Source organism: Myxine glutinosa, chromosome 1 (genome assembly GCF_964187855.1).
Source record: "Myxine glutinosa chromosome 1, kmMyxGlut1.1, whole genome shotgun sequence".
NCBI lineage: Eukaryota > Metazoa > Chordata > Myxini > Myxiniformes > Myxinidae > Myxine > Myxine glutinosa.
The window spans coordinates 228,351,635-228,366,832 of record NC_136261.1 but is presented as its reverse complement, the minus strand read 5'-3'; the positions used below and the strand labels follow the sequence as shown (position 1 = coordinate 228,366,832).

The 15,198-nt window shown below is 39.8% G+C and overlaps 1 protein-coding gene across 12 annotated transcripts in view; it reads right to left on the bottom strand.

The window, feature by feature from the left end:
• Positions 1-943: 943 nt before the first annotated feature.
• Positions 944-15,198, bottom strand: part of LOC137434760 (uncharacterized) — a 36,038-nt gene continuing 21,783 nt past the window's right edge. For 3 of the 12 annotated variants that reach the window (XM_078784615.1, XM_078784609.1, XM_078784602.1), the window contains exons 5-7: positions 7,881-7,994; positions 7,336-7,362; positions 4,131-7,026 (exon numbers count right to left, since the gene is read on the bottom strand). In XM_078784615.1, the coding sequence (XP_078640741.1) occupies positions 6,671-7,026; positions 7,336-7,362; positions 7,881-7,994 (497 nt within the window). In that variant the 3' untranslated portion in view covers positions 4,131-6,670. Of the gene's footprint in view, positions 1,643-4,130; positions 7,027-7,335; positions 7,363-7,564; positions 8,656-15,198 lie in introns of those variants that run through there. The other 9 variants (XM_078784629.1, XM_078784632.1, XM_068127891.2 and 6 more) reach the window with 5 other exon arrangements.

Below are 15,198 nucleotides of genomic sequence, written 5' to 3'. Positions count from 1 at the left end.
ATTTTTCAATTATCTGCAATATTGGCTGAGATATGTCAAAAATCGTTTTTTTGATAATGGCAGCAGTAATTTGCATAAAAATGGTATGTGGGACATTTTTTCAGCTTGGGGCCATAGCTAGTCATTTTCTACACATTTTTTCCAATCTAGAAACACTGATTAGAAGTATATCTCCGGGGGGTGCAGGGGGACCTAGTCTTTTTTTGATAATGGCAGCAGTAATTTGCATAAAAATGGTATGTGGGACATTTTTTCAGCTTGGGGCCATAGCTAGTCATTTTCTACACATTTTTTCCAATCTAGAAACACTGATTAGAAGTATATCTCCGGGGGGTGCAGGGGGACCTAGTCTTCCTACTAGACTAAACGATGTTCTAATCATTTGCACCTGAGCTGGTGCACCTGATTCTAATTTTATGTATTTGAAGTAGTGATAAATGTAGGGGTGTACTTACTTTTTCCACATGCAAAATTTGCATTTATGTTTATTTAAATTATATAATGGACTACAAAATGTAAATGTTTCATGATATTTGTTATATTATATCACCTTTATCAATATTGTTGAAATGAAGATCAAATAGCTGTATGTTGAAAATGTCAAAATTTTACATGGGGTGTACTTACTTTTTCACGTGACCGTATATATATATATATATATATATATATATATATATATATATATATATATATATATATATATATATATATATATATATATATATATATATTGTGCGGAAAGTGAATGTTGACTCGGTGCCAGGGTTCTGGTACAGGGTCACAGACTGAACATTATTTAAAATGTTAAATTATTGGGTAGACAGCAGGCGAATATGATGTTCCCAAATGCTAGAGAACAAGCTGGCCTGTTGCAGGACGGATGAATTGGTATTTTCCGACTAGTTTACATCGGCTAACACTTAAAACCTGCTTTACAACTGAAGAGACTCAAAATTGAAACCTTTTAATTTTGACCAGCTGACCAAAGGACCAGCACAAAACCTTTTAAAGCAACTTTAAAAGACAAAATTCACATTTTGAAAATCAAATGACAACAAATTATTGAACATTGCAAAATATGTGGTTTTGCATTTCATCTTTAAATGCTCAAGTATTATGGCTGAAAAAACGTCAAAACATAAGCAGCCAAAGCAACATAAGAATACCGCAGTCCATCTTCAACTATTTGGGTCTGCTTGTATCGACGTCTGATTGTGGACCCCTTTTAGGTGGTAAGTGAGGTAGTGTTTGAGCCGGAAAGAGACACCACAGTATGGGCAGCAAAAAGGCTTCTCTCCTGTATGTAGACTTCTGTGGCGTGCCAGGTTGCTCGAATCAGAAAATGTCTTGCCGCAGACCTCACAGTGATATGGCTTCCACCCTGTGTGAATGCGCGAGTGACGGCGGAGTGACTGACTACATTTGAATTCTCGGCTGCAGTCATTGCAACGGTAGCGTAGCAATTGGTTCGGGCATCTCATTTTGTCTTGCACAAGCAAGCACCTGTTTGAGATGAAATCTGTCTGGATGTCAAATGTGCCACCCGTGGAGCTAATTCTTGGTGCATCGGTTGCGCAATCATCCAGCTCCATCGTTCTTTCATTACCTGCGATTCCACAGTCTTTTTTTCCCTGAAAAACCACTGTTGGAGACAAGAAAAAGACATCAAAGTACTTTAAATAGCTCGATTATAACATGAAAATGGTTCGCACGAGTGTTATCTTGGAAGCCCCTCAATGTGGTGCAGATGCAATATCACGAGTGGGTCATATGCAGGTGTCCTATACCCACGAATTTGGCATATTAGTTTCTTACGTTCCCGTTCACAGCCAGATTATTTTCAGAGCATCAGCTATGCTCAATGACACAAGGCAGAAAATATACGGGGTTTTTTGCCATTGCTCTTTCCAGCAGTAGTCAGAGCAGGAAATTGGGACAGGGTAATAATAATGAAAAAACAATGCCTATTCTTTTCAAAAGGAAACGAGATATTTAATACCCATCAATGGAATATCATATTGGACAATGACTTTACATCCCTCCAAAGGTAAGAACTCCTGATGCAACGCCCTGCATGCGAAACACTAGGCCGAGATTACAGTCCGGTCAGCATTGAATTTAGAGTACAACAAGCATTCTGAGTATTGCGCTGCAATACATGTCCCCTACCGGCAGTCTGTCGTCCAGAAAACTGTTGTGGAAATTACCAAAGTTCAAAGTGCCATAGCTTTGTCAAAAATGATCGAAACGTCGTGAAGTTCGAACTTGATCTGTAACTTATCATGAGGAAACCATGTACCAAGTTTGAAATCATTAGCATTAAGAGTTTAGAAAAAAAGTCCAGAAAACAGTTCTTTGTGTGACGGACAGACAGACTGACAGAAGGAGTGCAAACCTATAGTCCCCTCCGGTGTACACCGGTAGGGGACTAATTACATACGAGTACAGTGGTGAGAAAAAGTTTGTGAACCCTTTAGAATCTGCATAAGTTTGATCTAACATGTGATCGTATCTTCATCTATATCCTAATAATAGATAAAGAGAACCTGATTAAACAAATAGCACACCAAAAAAATCTATTTTTCATTTATTTATTGAGCAAAATGATCCAACATTCAATTTCTTTGTCGGCAAAAGTATGTGAATTTCTAAGTTAATCAGCTCAATTAAGGGGGTAATTGCAGTCAGGTGTTTCAATCAACGAGATGAAAATCAAGAGTAAGTTTGGGTGGACCTGCCCTATTTGAAAAACAAAACTTTGCTCGTCACCATCAAAGTCTGGTCTTCACCACACGGGTTTGTCAAAGCGTGTCATGTCCCAATCAAAAGAGATTTCTGAGGACATCAGAAAAAGAGTTGTTGATGCTAATCGGTCTGGAAAGGGTTACAAAACCATCTCTAAAGATGTTGGGCTCCACCAATCCACTGTCAGGCAGATATTGTACAAATGGACCACTGTTCTTTGTGGCCATTGTCAGGCATAGTCAGGAGCGGTCGTCCAACGAAAATCACTCCAAGAGCAAGGCGTACAATAATCCAGGTCACGAAGAACCCAGGGTAACGTCTAAGGATCTGCAGGCCTCTCGTGTATTGGCTAATGCCAGTGTTCATGAGTCCACCATCAGGAAAACACTTACCGTAACAAGAATGGTGTGCATGAGAGGATAGCAAGGAGGAAACCGCTGCTCTCCAAGAAAACATTGCCACCCATCTCCATTTTGCCAAAGACCACCTGGATGATCTAGAAGGTTATTGGAAGAATTTTCTGTGGACAGATGAGTCGAAATTGGAATTTTTTGGCTTAAATGAGAAACCTCATGTTTGGCGAAAACCAAACACTGCATTCCAACATAAGAAACTCATCCCAACCGTGAAGCATGGTGGTGGGAGTATCGTGATTTGGGGCCGCTTTGCTGCCTCAGGACCCGGATGACTTGCCATCATTGACGGAACCAAGAATTCTGGATTGCACCAGCAAATTATGAAGGAGAATGTCAGCTGAAGCTTAACAGAAAGTGGGTCGTGCAGGAAGACAACAATCCTAAACACACAAGTAAATCTACAACAAAATGGCTGAAGCAGAAGATATTTTGCATTTTGGAATGGCCCAGTCAAAGTCCAGACCTTAACCCAATTGGAATGTTGTGGACTGATCAAGGGTTCCTGATCAAGGGTTCCAGCAAGTGTTTGGTTGAAGTTATTGCTGCTCAAGGGGGTGACACCAGTTACTGAATGTAAAGATTCACATACTTTTTCTGACAAAGAAATTGAATGTTGGATCATTTTGCTCAATAAATAAATGAAAAGTAGATTTTTTATGTGCTATTTGTTTAACCAGGTTCTCTTTATCTATTATTAGGAGTTAGATTAAGATACGATCACATTTTAGGTCAAATTTGTGCAGAAATACAGAAAATTCCAAAAGGTTCACAAACTTTTTCTCACCACTTTATGCTACCTCCGAGTTATCCTAACAGCCCGTCTTGTAATAAATATCAGGAATTTGTGGAACACTGTACATTAATACTTTGAAAAAAGATTATAGCCCATTGAAAAAATTGTTTTGTTTAAAGTACAGCTTTAGTTACTATTCCAGCATATATTTTAAAACATCATCAAGGTCACAAAAATAAAAATGTGCACAATATTTATTCACACATTCATCAAAAACACAAAAGGAGTCTTAGAAGCAACATCACTTCCAACTAAACTGTACATCAGAGACATTAAAATGACATTTGTAAGCAATGTCATAAATAAAGTTGGATGAACATCAATGCCAGTGACAAATCACAAACCACATTTCAAGTACTGTCATTCGTGAGGGAACAGGTACATTTATTTTAGGTAGCCAAAGTTTCATTCTGAAAAACAAGAATACCAAACTGAAGAATAAAAAAAGTATTTTCAAACATTTCAGTTTGGGATTAAAAGCATGCAGGTATATTGCAAAAATGAACTATAACGGCACTCGGAGCATATAGTCTCGCCTTGCTCGTTAATTCTGACCAAAAATACCATCGTTAACTGAACACGCCACTATTATGGCCCATTGCTATGATGGCATGTATACCTGCATCAGCCATGCACCCTATTATGTCACATTTCAAGGCATGCGTTATGAATGTCATAAATTTAATTTCTCACTCACATTGAGTCATAGATCCGATAAATGAAGTTATATATTTTTTGGATAAAGATTTAAATTCAACCAATGGTGGTTGGAATACCACTTCACCAATGACGTCATTGTCGTTGAGCAGTTTCGGAGAAAATGATGTCCAATTATTTTTCCTTTAATCCGATATGGCTGCCATACCATGTGACTTATAATGTCAGAGTTAGCAATAAAATATTCTCCATGGGGTGTCCCTCCTATGTTAAAAGTTTAGCATCGATTGGACAAGCGGTTGTAGAGAAAAGCATTTTAAAGCGAAAATATATACACGTGGGGACACAGACAGACAGGGGCAGTACAATATTCTTGCATCCCCTTCGGGGAGAGACGAATAAATATAAAACAAAGGACCTCGTGTATTAGCTGAATGGCGAAGGCAAAGGTGTAGTAAAGGAAACTGTATTTTTTATATGTGGTGCCAGCAATCAACCAGCAGTATTAATATTATGTTAAAAAATAATGATGGCAGTAACAACTTGGCTGTTGTATTGAAAGTTACATTTAGCAAAAACCATGCATGCAAAACTGTATTATTATATCCAAAACCAAATACTGTATCAACAATCACCATGCTGATGTCTGTTGCATTGGGAGGGCCAAAGAAGTAGGAGCACTGCAACCATTGGAGATGTACAAAAGATGCTGTTCTTATAACAGCACACAGTATACATGTGGACCTTGTTTCAATAATAAATACCTATGAGTTTGCAAAACTATGATAATGGGACAGGGAGGCTGACTTAAGTGGAAGAGAAAAAATAAATGTTACTCAATTTGTGGATAGGGAGTTTAATCAAGCAAACAAAATAGAAAAAAAAAGATGAAGTGAAATAATTACAAGAGGTCTTTGCCGTTCGTGGGGGTTACGTTCATGAAAATCCCAGTGAACCAGAAATCTGTGATGTGCAAATTTAAGGGGTTCAACTTCAACATTAGAATTTGTCACCCGTTTTTGCCAAACTGTACCTTAATTAAGATGTTGCATTGTTTTTGTGCTATTCATTTTCATGAATACAGGTGTTATTAAGAACATAACATAAAGTGTTATTTTCCTGTATTAAGAACATAAATAGTTGATTTTCTTGAGTGAATAAGATCATGCAACTTACCTTTAATAATAATGATGATAAACTTGATCCAATAATGCGATGGTTTGATGTCGATGATGGTGACGATGAAGATGAGTTCATGGTGATAATGATGGAGGATTTGAGGGGGTTATTGTGTTGACAGCCCATTTTAATCAGGTGAATAAATGTGGAAGATATTTCGCCAACCCGCGACTATTTGAATGCATTGACTGCAATCCGCAACCCTTCAATCAATAAATTCAGTGTGATAGAGGCAATTCATGAAGGGGAAACTCACTAACGGAGAAGCACTCGTGTTTTGGGAAGGTCAGGAAAAAGGGGTAAAATAGGGAGATTATCCGAAATGGTTCATGAGACAGAGCATATAGCAAGCACACAGAGAACATAGCGGTGATAAGAATTAGAAGAAGAATTCAGATAAGAAAAAAAGGGTTCTGTGCTTGAATGCTATTACTATTAAAAATATATAACATTTGTATTATACACTTTCTTTTCCGATTCCCGTTTAACTTTATGAACTTGAAGTGATGTAATGACAGTGCAATGAAGAAACAATAATGGTTAATGACATCTAGAGATGTTTCCAAACGCACATTTAATTATCCAATTTGCACAAAATGGAACCAATCTCCCAAAAGAGCATCAATTACACAAGAGCAGCTACTGTTAATGTACAAAGGTATTAAATTAGATATTTTTGACCTCAAGCATGGCTTCAAACTAAAAGGTTGCTTTAACCACAGGATAATCAATTACATCGAATTTTAAAAAAACTGCTTTGACAGGTGCAACAAAAAAGACATCAGCAAACGTTAATGTCTATACATTTCTCGACAAACATTCTTGACACGATTTGGACAACTGCTGTTATTACGAGTACTACAAAACGTTTGCAAGAGACTCAACTGCCCTCCGCAATATCCGTTTCAGGAAGTTCCATTTCACAATCGTCCTGCAGAATAGAGGCTTCAGACATGTGTGTAAGGAGCCCTTTTAATCTCTTCTGCAAGGTTGATCTAGGGATATTCCAGGCCCGTGATAAATGTCTAATGCCGAACTGTCCAGTCTTGAAATCTTCCATCGCATTTTGCATGTCCTCATCCTTCCATTGCCTGATTCGTATCCCTTTACTTTTCTTCCTGCGTTGCTTTTTAGCTTGAAGCGTCAGTTGGCCACGCAGTTGCTGACGACTCCGCTTTTCCAATAGCTGTGCACTGTCACCTTTTTTCCCAATTCTAACAAATACTTTTTCACCACCTGCAAATGAAACAGATACGTCTGTAAAGTGCAAACGGAGCAAAAACATTAATATTTTATTTACTCAATCCATTGAGAGACTACACTCGATTTGTGATAGCACAGAGTAAAACTGCCAGAACATAATTCAAAACAGATTTGTAAAAACAAAAATAAAGTGCCGCAATATTTCACCAAGTTTATACAGGTAGCTTTCAATAGCATGTCTTAAAATCACAGACACCAAATGCAAAAAGGAAATTGCAATTTACATTGCAATCCGTCACAATCTATCTGATCTATTTCCCAAGCAGGGTGAAGTTTACTCACCTGCAGGGAAGGTGTGTAGCTTCATGGCTGGAAGAGACAAAAAAAAATCACAAGTAGAATTTAAGATTAATTTTTATATGATTTAAATTGAAGCTGTGAGATATTATTTGATTGTGCCTTTGTGTGCAGATTTAAGTAGGTGGTACGATATATTGCTGAGCACACATTAAGCAAATCAGAATTCAGGTTGCTTTGCATGGATCAAGAGGAAAACAAAACAAACCTCATCTAATTTAATGTGCTTTTATTGAAACACCCAGGCGCCAAAGCGCAAAGCGTAATCTACAGCTCCACCCAAAGAAAAAATCTCGATGAACAATATAATTATCATAAAATAAAAATCATATTTCTTAATTAAAAAGTGCAAACATTTAAAGATAGCTGAGAAATGTCATTCAAGTACCCAGAATGTTGAACTAAAAGCAGAAATACAAGAGAAACTGCTTTGAGCCATCATTTGATTGTATAACTAGCTTCATTTTTCAGCAATATTAAATACACAAGATTAATTCAATTCAAGATTCCGATGAAATGTTTATCACCACCTCTGTTTGGCGACCATTTTTTCATGTTAATGGAAAGGTGGCAGCTCGAAGCAAGATTTGCTGTGTCGCAAAGCACCCTCTGCAATGATACATTTTTCAAAATGGACTCGCTTCCTTTATCCCAGGCAGGGCAAGGATGGACAACAAAAAGACTGCATTGTGCATTGTACAAGCGTATAATCGCCAACACCAGAAAAAGAGCATGGCCACATGCAGACAAAAAAAAAACGGTTGCAATCACAAAAAGCCTAAAAACAACCACAAAATTTAATATTTGCTGGTGCTCAGGGCTACAACATCCATGTAGAGCATTGTGAAAATTGATTAGTAGAGATCTCCTTTGAATATCATCATATAAAATCAGACTTGATTAGCAGATGAGACAAAGCTCAGTTTGGAGGAATGAACTCAATTATTGCTCCTTCCTTCTGTAAACGATAGCAACACGAAGAGAATGCGAATAGAAGATTCTGTTGTTGGCAACATGATTGTCAGTGGTAGATGTACGTTTTTGAGTTTTTTCTCCCTCGGCGATTGATGCGGCGGAAATGTACAAGGCGATGATAGCAATGCTCGTGGACACCCACGCCGCACCCCGGGCACCAGTGGCGAGAGCGTTTGCGGCCACCGGGTATGGCACGGTTCTTCCCGCACACTTCACAGTCGCGTGCCTTGCGCTGTGGTAACGGCATCAGCACATGGCCGCTCGGTTCCGCCTCGGGAGAAAAGTCCATCTGTAGTGGTAGAGCTCCCCAGGCTTCCCTACCCGTCTCGCCTGAAAGACAAAAGATCCGCAGCTGCAGAGGGCAGGCGGGAGAATATCGTGCTTCTCTGGCTGGCCTCGTTTGGAAGTCTTCCTGCAAACAAGCTATCCTACAAATAAGATCCATCAAAGCAAGTTTTTGTTTTCCCAAAACTAAAAACTTATGCTGTGCAGCAGAATCTCTTTGTAGTAGCTATCTCGTGATGCCAATAACCAAAGGCATTTTTCCATTGACTAGTGTAGTTAGACATTTCTGCCATAAACTTAATATGAATGCCACAAGATGCTTATAATCCAATGCATTGGCCTGCAGCAATTTCATAAATCCAACATCTCAGAGATACATCTAAGAGGAAAAGATAAAAATATGCAAAAGGGACATTTCTATTTTGCTCGCATAGGTTTTTAGACTTTAAATGTGAAGCTGATATTATTCTGCACATGTTACTGTTAACAAAAGTCTACCAACATATGTGCCTAGAATTTCCTTGTTTCTACATCAAGAATTCCCTTATTTCTCACTTTTGGAGAGATCTCATGCTGCAGCTCAAAAAGAGTAGATCATTGTGTGTGGGCACCCTCCCAAAATTCTGGCTCTAATGTGTAAGGAAATCATCTCCGTAACACAAACACATCACGGTAATGAATCAACCAGCAGACAGAATTGATGATCGAATCACAGTCAAATATGCATTCACTAGAGAGGTAATAATATTATAATGCTCGAACGAAAGAAAACCTTTTGTGTATGCATTTAAAAATTTGACAGTGCCAAATTTTTATTTGTATTTTCTATTTGAAAGCTTGGTATTTGGGAGAGTCGGAAGCAAGTGATAACATAACGAATTGTTACTTGAAGTAGTTCATCTATCTATCTATAATTCCAGTAATCTCTGTGTGTATGTTTGTATGTTTGTATGTTTGTCTGTGACCGCTGTTTCTCGACAACCACGGGTCCGATATACTTTAAACTTGCCAGGTATATTGCTGGGGACCCGAGGATGTGCCTTTTCAAGGTTTCATATTAATCGGAGAAGTAGTTACCGAGCTATGTCCAAAAAACGATTCAACCAATCAGAGAGCAGCGAGCTATCACGTGTGCCGAACGTGGCGAACAGACTCTGCCTCGGACGGCACATTTGAGAGCGTATTCATTTATTTCCCGTCGGCAAACTATGTTGGCGCTATGTTGGCGTTAAACTATGTTTTAAAACTAATTAAAACTAATTTGCGATTCTTTCGCTTTGCGATGCGATTTGCGATTGCGTTAAACTCGCTCGGGCGTTAAACTATGTTTTAAAACTAATTAAAACTAATTTGCGATTCATTCGCTTTCCTGCGCATTTGTGCACGCGATGGCGATTTCTTTACCAAACTCCGCAAGCCGTTAGCTTTGGACCAAACCATTTCATGTAAATAGAGGGGGGGGGGGGGGGGATTGTCACCGTACTCGCAAGCCGTTCGCTTTGGACCAAACCATTTCATGTAAATAGAGGGGGGGGGATTGTCACCGTACTCGCAAGCCGTTCGCTTTGGACCAAACCATTTCATGTAAATAGAGGGGGGGGATTGTCACCGTACTCGCAAGCCGTTCGCTTTGGACCAAACCATTGCATGTAAATAGAGGGGGGGGATATACTTTTAGATATATATATAGTACGGGCATGCCCTAGTACTAAATAAAGAGAGATGCTTTTCTGTATCTGTCACTATTTTTCTCAGAGATGGGCAAACGGATCTTCATCAAGCTTTCAGAGGTTCATCAGTGAATGTCAGAAAATGTTTGTTGATTTGAATGTTTTAGGCAAAAAAAGTTTTTGAATATTTTTAAAATTGATTTTTTAAAATTTGCTCCATACATGGAATGCTTAAGCCTTGGTAGCCCTGACCCCATTCCTTAGTGGGTGTAGGGGAGTGCTTTTGGCCCTGACAAAAAAAATAGCAAAAATACCTTCAAAATGCCAGCATGCTTAGACCAGCACTCACCGGGCAACACCAGGTATCCCTGATAGTTATCAATAAGGGAATATATTATTTCTGTTTCCAAAACAAAAATGTTTTTGATTGTTTCATATAGCAAAAATATTTTGTTTTGATATTCTTAGCCCTTATTAATAGTGGGCGTACTATTTACTATACCAGAAGGTGAACAGGTCTTGATTACTCTTGTTAAGTCTTGATTACCTATGCCACCAAAGGTTGATGGATGTTATGTTTTCACCGCTGTCTGTCTGTTTGTTTGTGAACAAGATATCTCAAAAGGTTGTGGACGGATTTGGACGAAACTTGGTGGAGAGGTTGTGTGTGTGACAAGGACTAATCGATTCGATTTTGGTGAAGATCTGAATTTGGATTCGGATACGGGAGTTATTTAATTTTTAAGTGATTCTTCATCATTGAGAGATCGGGTGAAAAGCGACATATAACATGATATTTAAAAAAGTTATGGACGAGTTATGACTAAACTTGGTGGATGAGTTGGGATAGGTGACAATAACAAGCAGATTTGATTTTGGTTCAGGTCTAAATCCAGATCCGGCCTATCAGTGGGATACAAAACAAACGATTCAGCCTGGCGGATGTATGTGCTCTACCGAGTGCCGTTCTAATTACTCTTGTTAAGTTAGATAAAACACGTGGAGCAAAGTTTTTTCTAATATCTAATGCAACAACACTTTCAAGGATTGCAGATTTGCATGCAATAGAGGTATATTTTATTCCTATAATTCCCTTGCTCCTCTTCTCCTCCAATACCTTCATTATTGTGAAGAGTTGTTAGGGTTAGACTCGGTGCCAGAGTTCTAGTTCGGACAAGAGTGCAATTCCTTCAATTTTGATATTTATTTCTCTACACGATTATTGGGAATCACAATATCAGGCTTGGTACCCAAACTTTTTAAAAAACATTTGTCACGGTTTCTTCCTGATCATATTTACCCACAATCTCATAACAAATCGAAATTCAAAGATGCCTATGAATGATTACACCTCAACACATTTAGACTCACCCAGACGAGCATACGAGGTTAGATAGATGGATGAAAGACATGCCATATTCCTGCCAACAGTCTGAGGCCACAGCAGCAGGGTGAGGGCCAAGGTTCATTTTAAACAAATACATGATTGTGAGCATGCAATAGGAAAAAGTGAACTTGCATGAGACAAAAAGCAAAGATAACAAGCGTTATGCCTAGGTCCCCCGTTGGTGAAGTGATGTGAGTTGACAAAGTGGAAAACGCAAGGCGGCCATCTTGGATTTTGACGTGGCGACCCAATTTTCAATAGCGTTCTTCCTTATGCGTAGATACACCCACACACCAGATTAGAAGTTAGTAGTTCGTTTATTTTTCAAGATATTTCGCTCACAAGGTTCAGACATATATATGGTGGCGGCCATCTTGGATTTTGACGTGGCGACCCAATTTTAAATAGCGTTCTTCCTTATGCCTAGATACACCCACACACCAGATTAGAAGTTGGTACTTCGCTTATTTTTCAAGATATTCCGCTCACAAGGTTCAGACATATGGTGTCAGACATACATGGCGGCGGCCATCTTGGATTTTGAAGTGGCGACCCAATTTTCAATAGCGTTCTTCCTTATGCCTAGATACACCCACACACCAGATTAGAAGTTGGTACTTCGCTTATTTTTCAAGATATTCCGCTCACAAGGTTCAGACATACATGGTGTCAGACATACATGGCGGCGGCCATCTAGGATTTTGACGTGGGTTGCACCCACACACCAAATTAGAATTCGGTCCTTCGCTTATGCACGCACGTACGCACGCACGCACACACGGACAGACGGACGCACACACGGACGGAGGCGAAAACCATAGTCCCCCTTTCGCTCCGCGGTGCGACGGGGGACAATAAAGGTGATACAATATAACAAATATCATGAAACATTTACATTTTGTAGTCCATTATCTATCTATAATTCCAGTAATCTCTGTGTGTGTGTGTGTGTGTGTGTGTGTGTGTGTCTGTGTGTCTGTGTGTCTGTGTGTGTGTTTGTTTGTTTGTCTGTGACCGCTGTTTCTCGACAACAACGGGTCCGATATACTTGCAACTTGCCAGGTATATTGCTGGGGACCCGAGGATGTGCCTTTTCAAGGTTTGAAATTAATCGGACAAGTAGTTACCGAGCTATGTCCAAAAAACGATTCAACCAATCAGAGAGCAGCGAGCTATCACGTGTGCCGAACGTGGCGAACAGACTCTGCCTCGGACGGCACATTTGAGCGCGTATTCATTTATTTCACAACTATGTTGGCGCTATGTTGGCGTTAAACTAAGTTTTAAAACTAATAAAAACTAATTTGCGATTCTTTCGCTTTCCTGCGCGTTTGGGCACGCTATGGCGATTTCTTTACCAAACTCCGCAAGCCGTTCGCTTTGGACCAAACCATTTCATGTAAATAGAGGGGGGGGATTGTCACCGTACTCGCAAGCCGTTCGCTTTGGACCAAACCATTTCATGTAAATAGAGGGGGGGGGATTGTCACCGTACTCGCAAGCCGTTCGCTTTGGACCAAACCATTTCATGTAAATAGAGGGGGGGGATTGTCACCGTACTCGCAAGCCGTTCGCTTTGGACCAAACCATTTCATGTAAATAGAGGGGGGGGGATATAATTTTAGATATATATATATAGTACGGGCATGCCCTAGTATAATTTAAATAATTCCAGTAATCTCTGTGTGTATGTTTGTATGTATGTATGTATGTATGTATGTATGTTTGTCTGTGACCGCTGTTTCTCGACAACTACCGGTCCGATATACTTGAAACTTGCCAGGTATATTGCTGGGGACCCGAGGATGTGCCTTTTCAAGGTTTCATATTAATCGGAGAAGTAGTTACCGAGCTATGTCCAAAAAACGATTCAACCAATCAGAGAGCAGCGAGCTATCACGTGTGCCGAACGTGGCGAACAGACTCTGCCTCGGACGGCACATTTGAGAGCGTATTCATTTATTTCACGTTGGAAAACTATGTTGCCGTTAAACTATGTTTTAAAACTAATTAAAACTAATTTGCGATTCATCGTAACTGCGATTTGCGACCTTCCGGACAGTGAAGACTTCACTTCCAGCAGCCAATCACAGAACGCTTTGTTGCGTAGGCGTGGCCGATGTGAGAGCGAGCCGAGCCGAGCGCGTGCGCCATTACGGTTCGTAATTCGATTTCTTCCGGAGAAAATAATAATTTCTCGATTTCTTATGCGCATTATTTCTCCCAATTCAGTCAGAGCGAAGGGCGGAAGCGAAGAGCATTGTTTTTTTTGTTTACGGGCGTACGGGCGGGGTAGAGCGTACGGGTAGCGTTTTTTTTTTTTTTTGGCAAGGAACGGGCACCCACGTACGGGCATGCCCTAGTAATTTAAATAAACATAAATGCAAATTTCGCATGTGGAAAAAGTAAGTACACCCTTGGCTCTAAAAGGTGGTATTGCCCCATTTGGCAGAAACAACCTCAAGTAGGCGTTTCTTATAACTGTCTCCCAGTCTCTGACATCGACTGGGAGAAATTTTTGCCCACTCCTCCATGCAGAATTATTTCAGCTGTGCGATGTTTGAGGGGTTTCTTGCATGCACAGCTCGTTTCAAATCCCCCCACAACATCTCGATGGGATTTAGATCCGGGCTTTGACTTGGCCATTCCAGAACCCTCCATTTCTTTCTTTTCAGCCATTCCTTGGTGGATTTACTGGTATGTTTAGGGTCATTGTCATGTTGCAAGGTCCACCTTCGGTTGAGCTTCAACTTTCCGACAGATGGCCTCACATTATCCTCAAGCACCCTCTGGTACAATAAAGAATTCATAGTGGATTCCATGATGGTGAGCTGCCCCAAACCATAATATTTCCACCACCATGCTTTACAGTTGGTATCAGGTTCTTGTGGTCAAATGCAGTCTTTGGTTTTTGCCAAACATGTCTTCTGGTACTGTGGCCAAATAGCTCTACCTTTGACTCATCTGTCCAGAGCACATCGTTCCAGAAGTGCTGGTCTTTGCCTTCGTGTTCATTGGCAAACTTTAGTCTTGCCCTGATGTTCTTTCTGGACAGCAAAGGTTTCCTCCTGGCACACCTCCCATGTAGATCTAATTTGTGCAGCCTCTTTCTAATGGTAGACTCGTGCACTTTGACATCAACAGTGGCAAGAGCTACCTGTAGGACCCATGATGACATTCTGGGGTTATTAGAGACTTCTTTCAGCATCTTGTGGTCTGCTCTCAGGCTTAACTTGCGGGGGCGGCCTGGCCTGAACAAGTTGGCAGTTGTTTGGAATCTTCTCCACTTGTAGATGATCTTCTGGACAGTCGAATGATTGATTTCAAATTGTTTGGAGATCTTTTTAAATATCTTTGCAATGTAAAATCTTTACAATGGACTACAAAATGTAAATGTTTCATGATATTTTTTATATCATATCACCTTTATCTATCAATATTGTTGAAATGAAGATCAAATAGCTGTATGTTGAAATATGTTGAAGAAGTCAAAACTTTACATGGGGTGTACTTACTTTTTCACGTGATTGT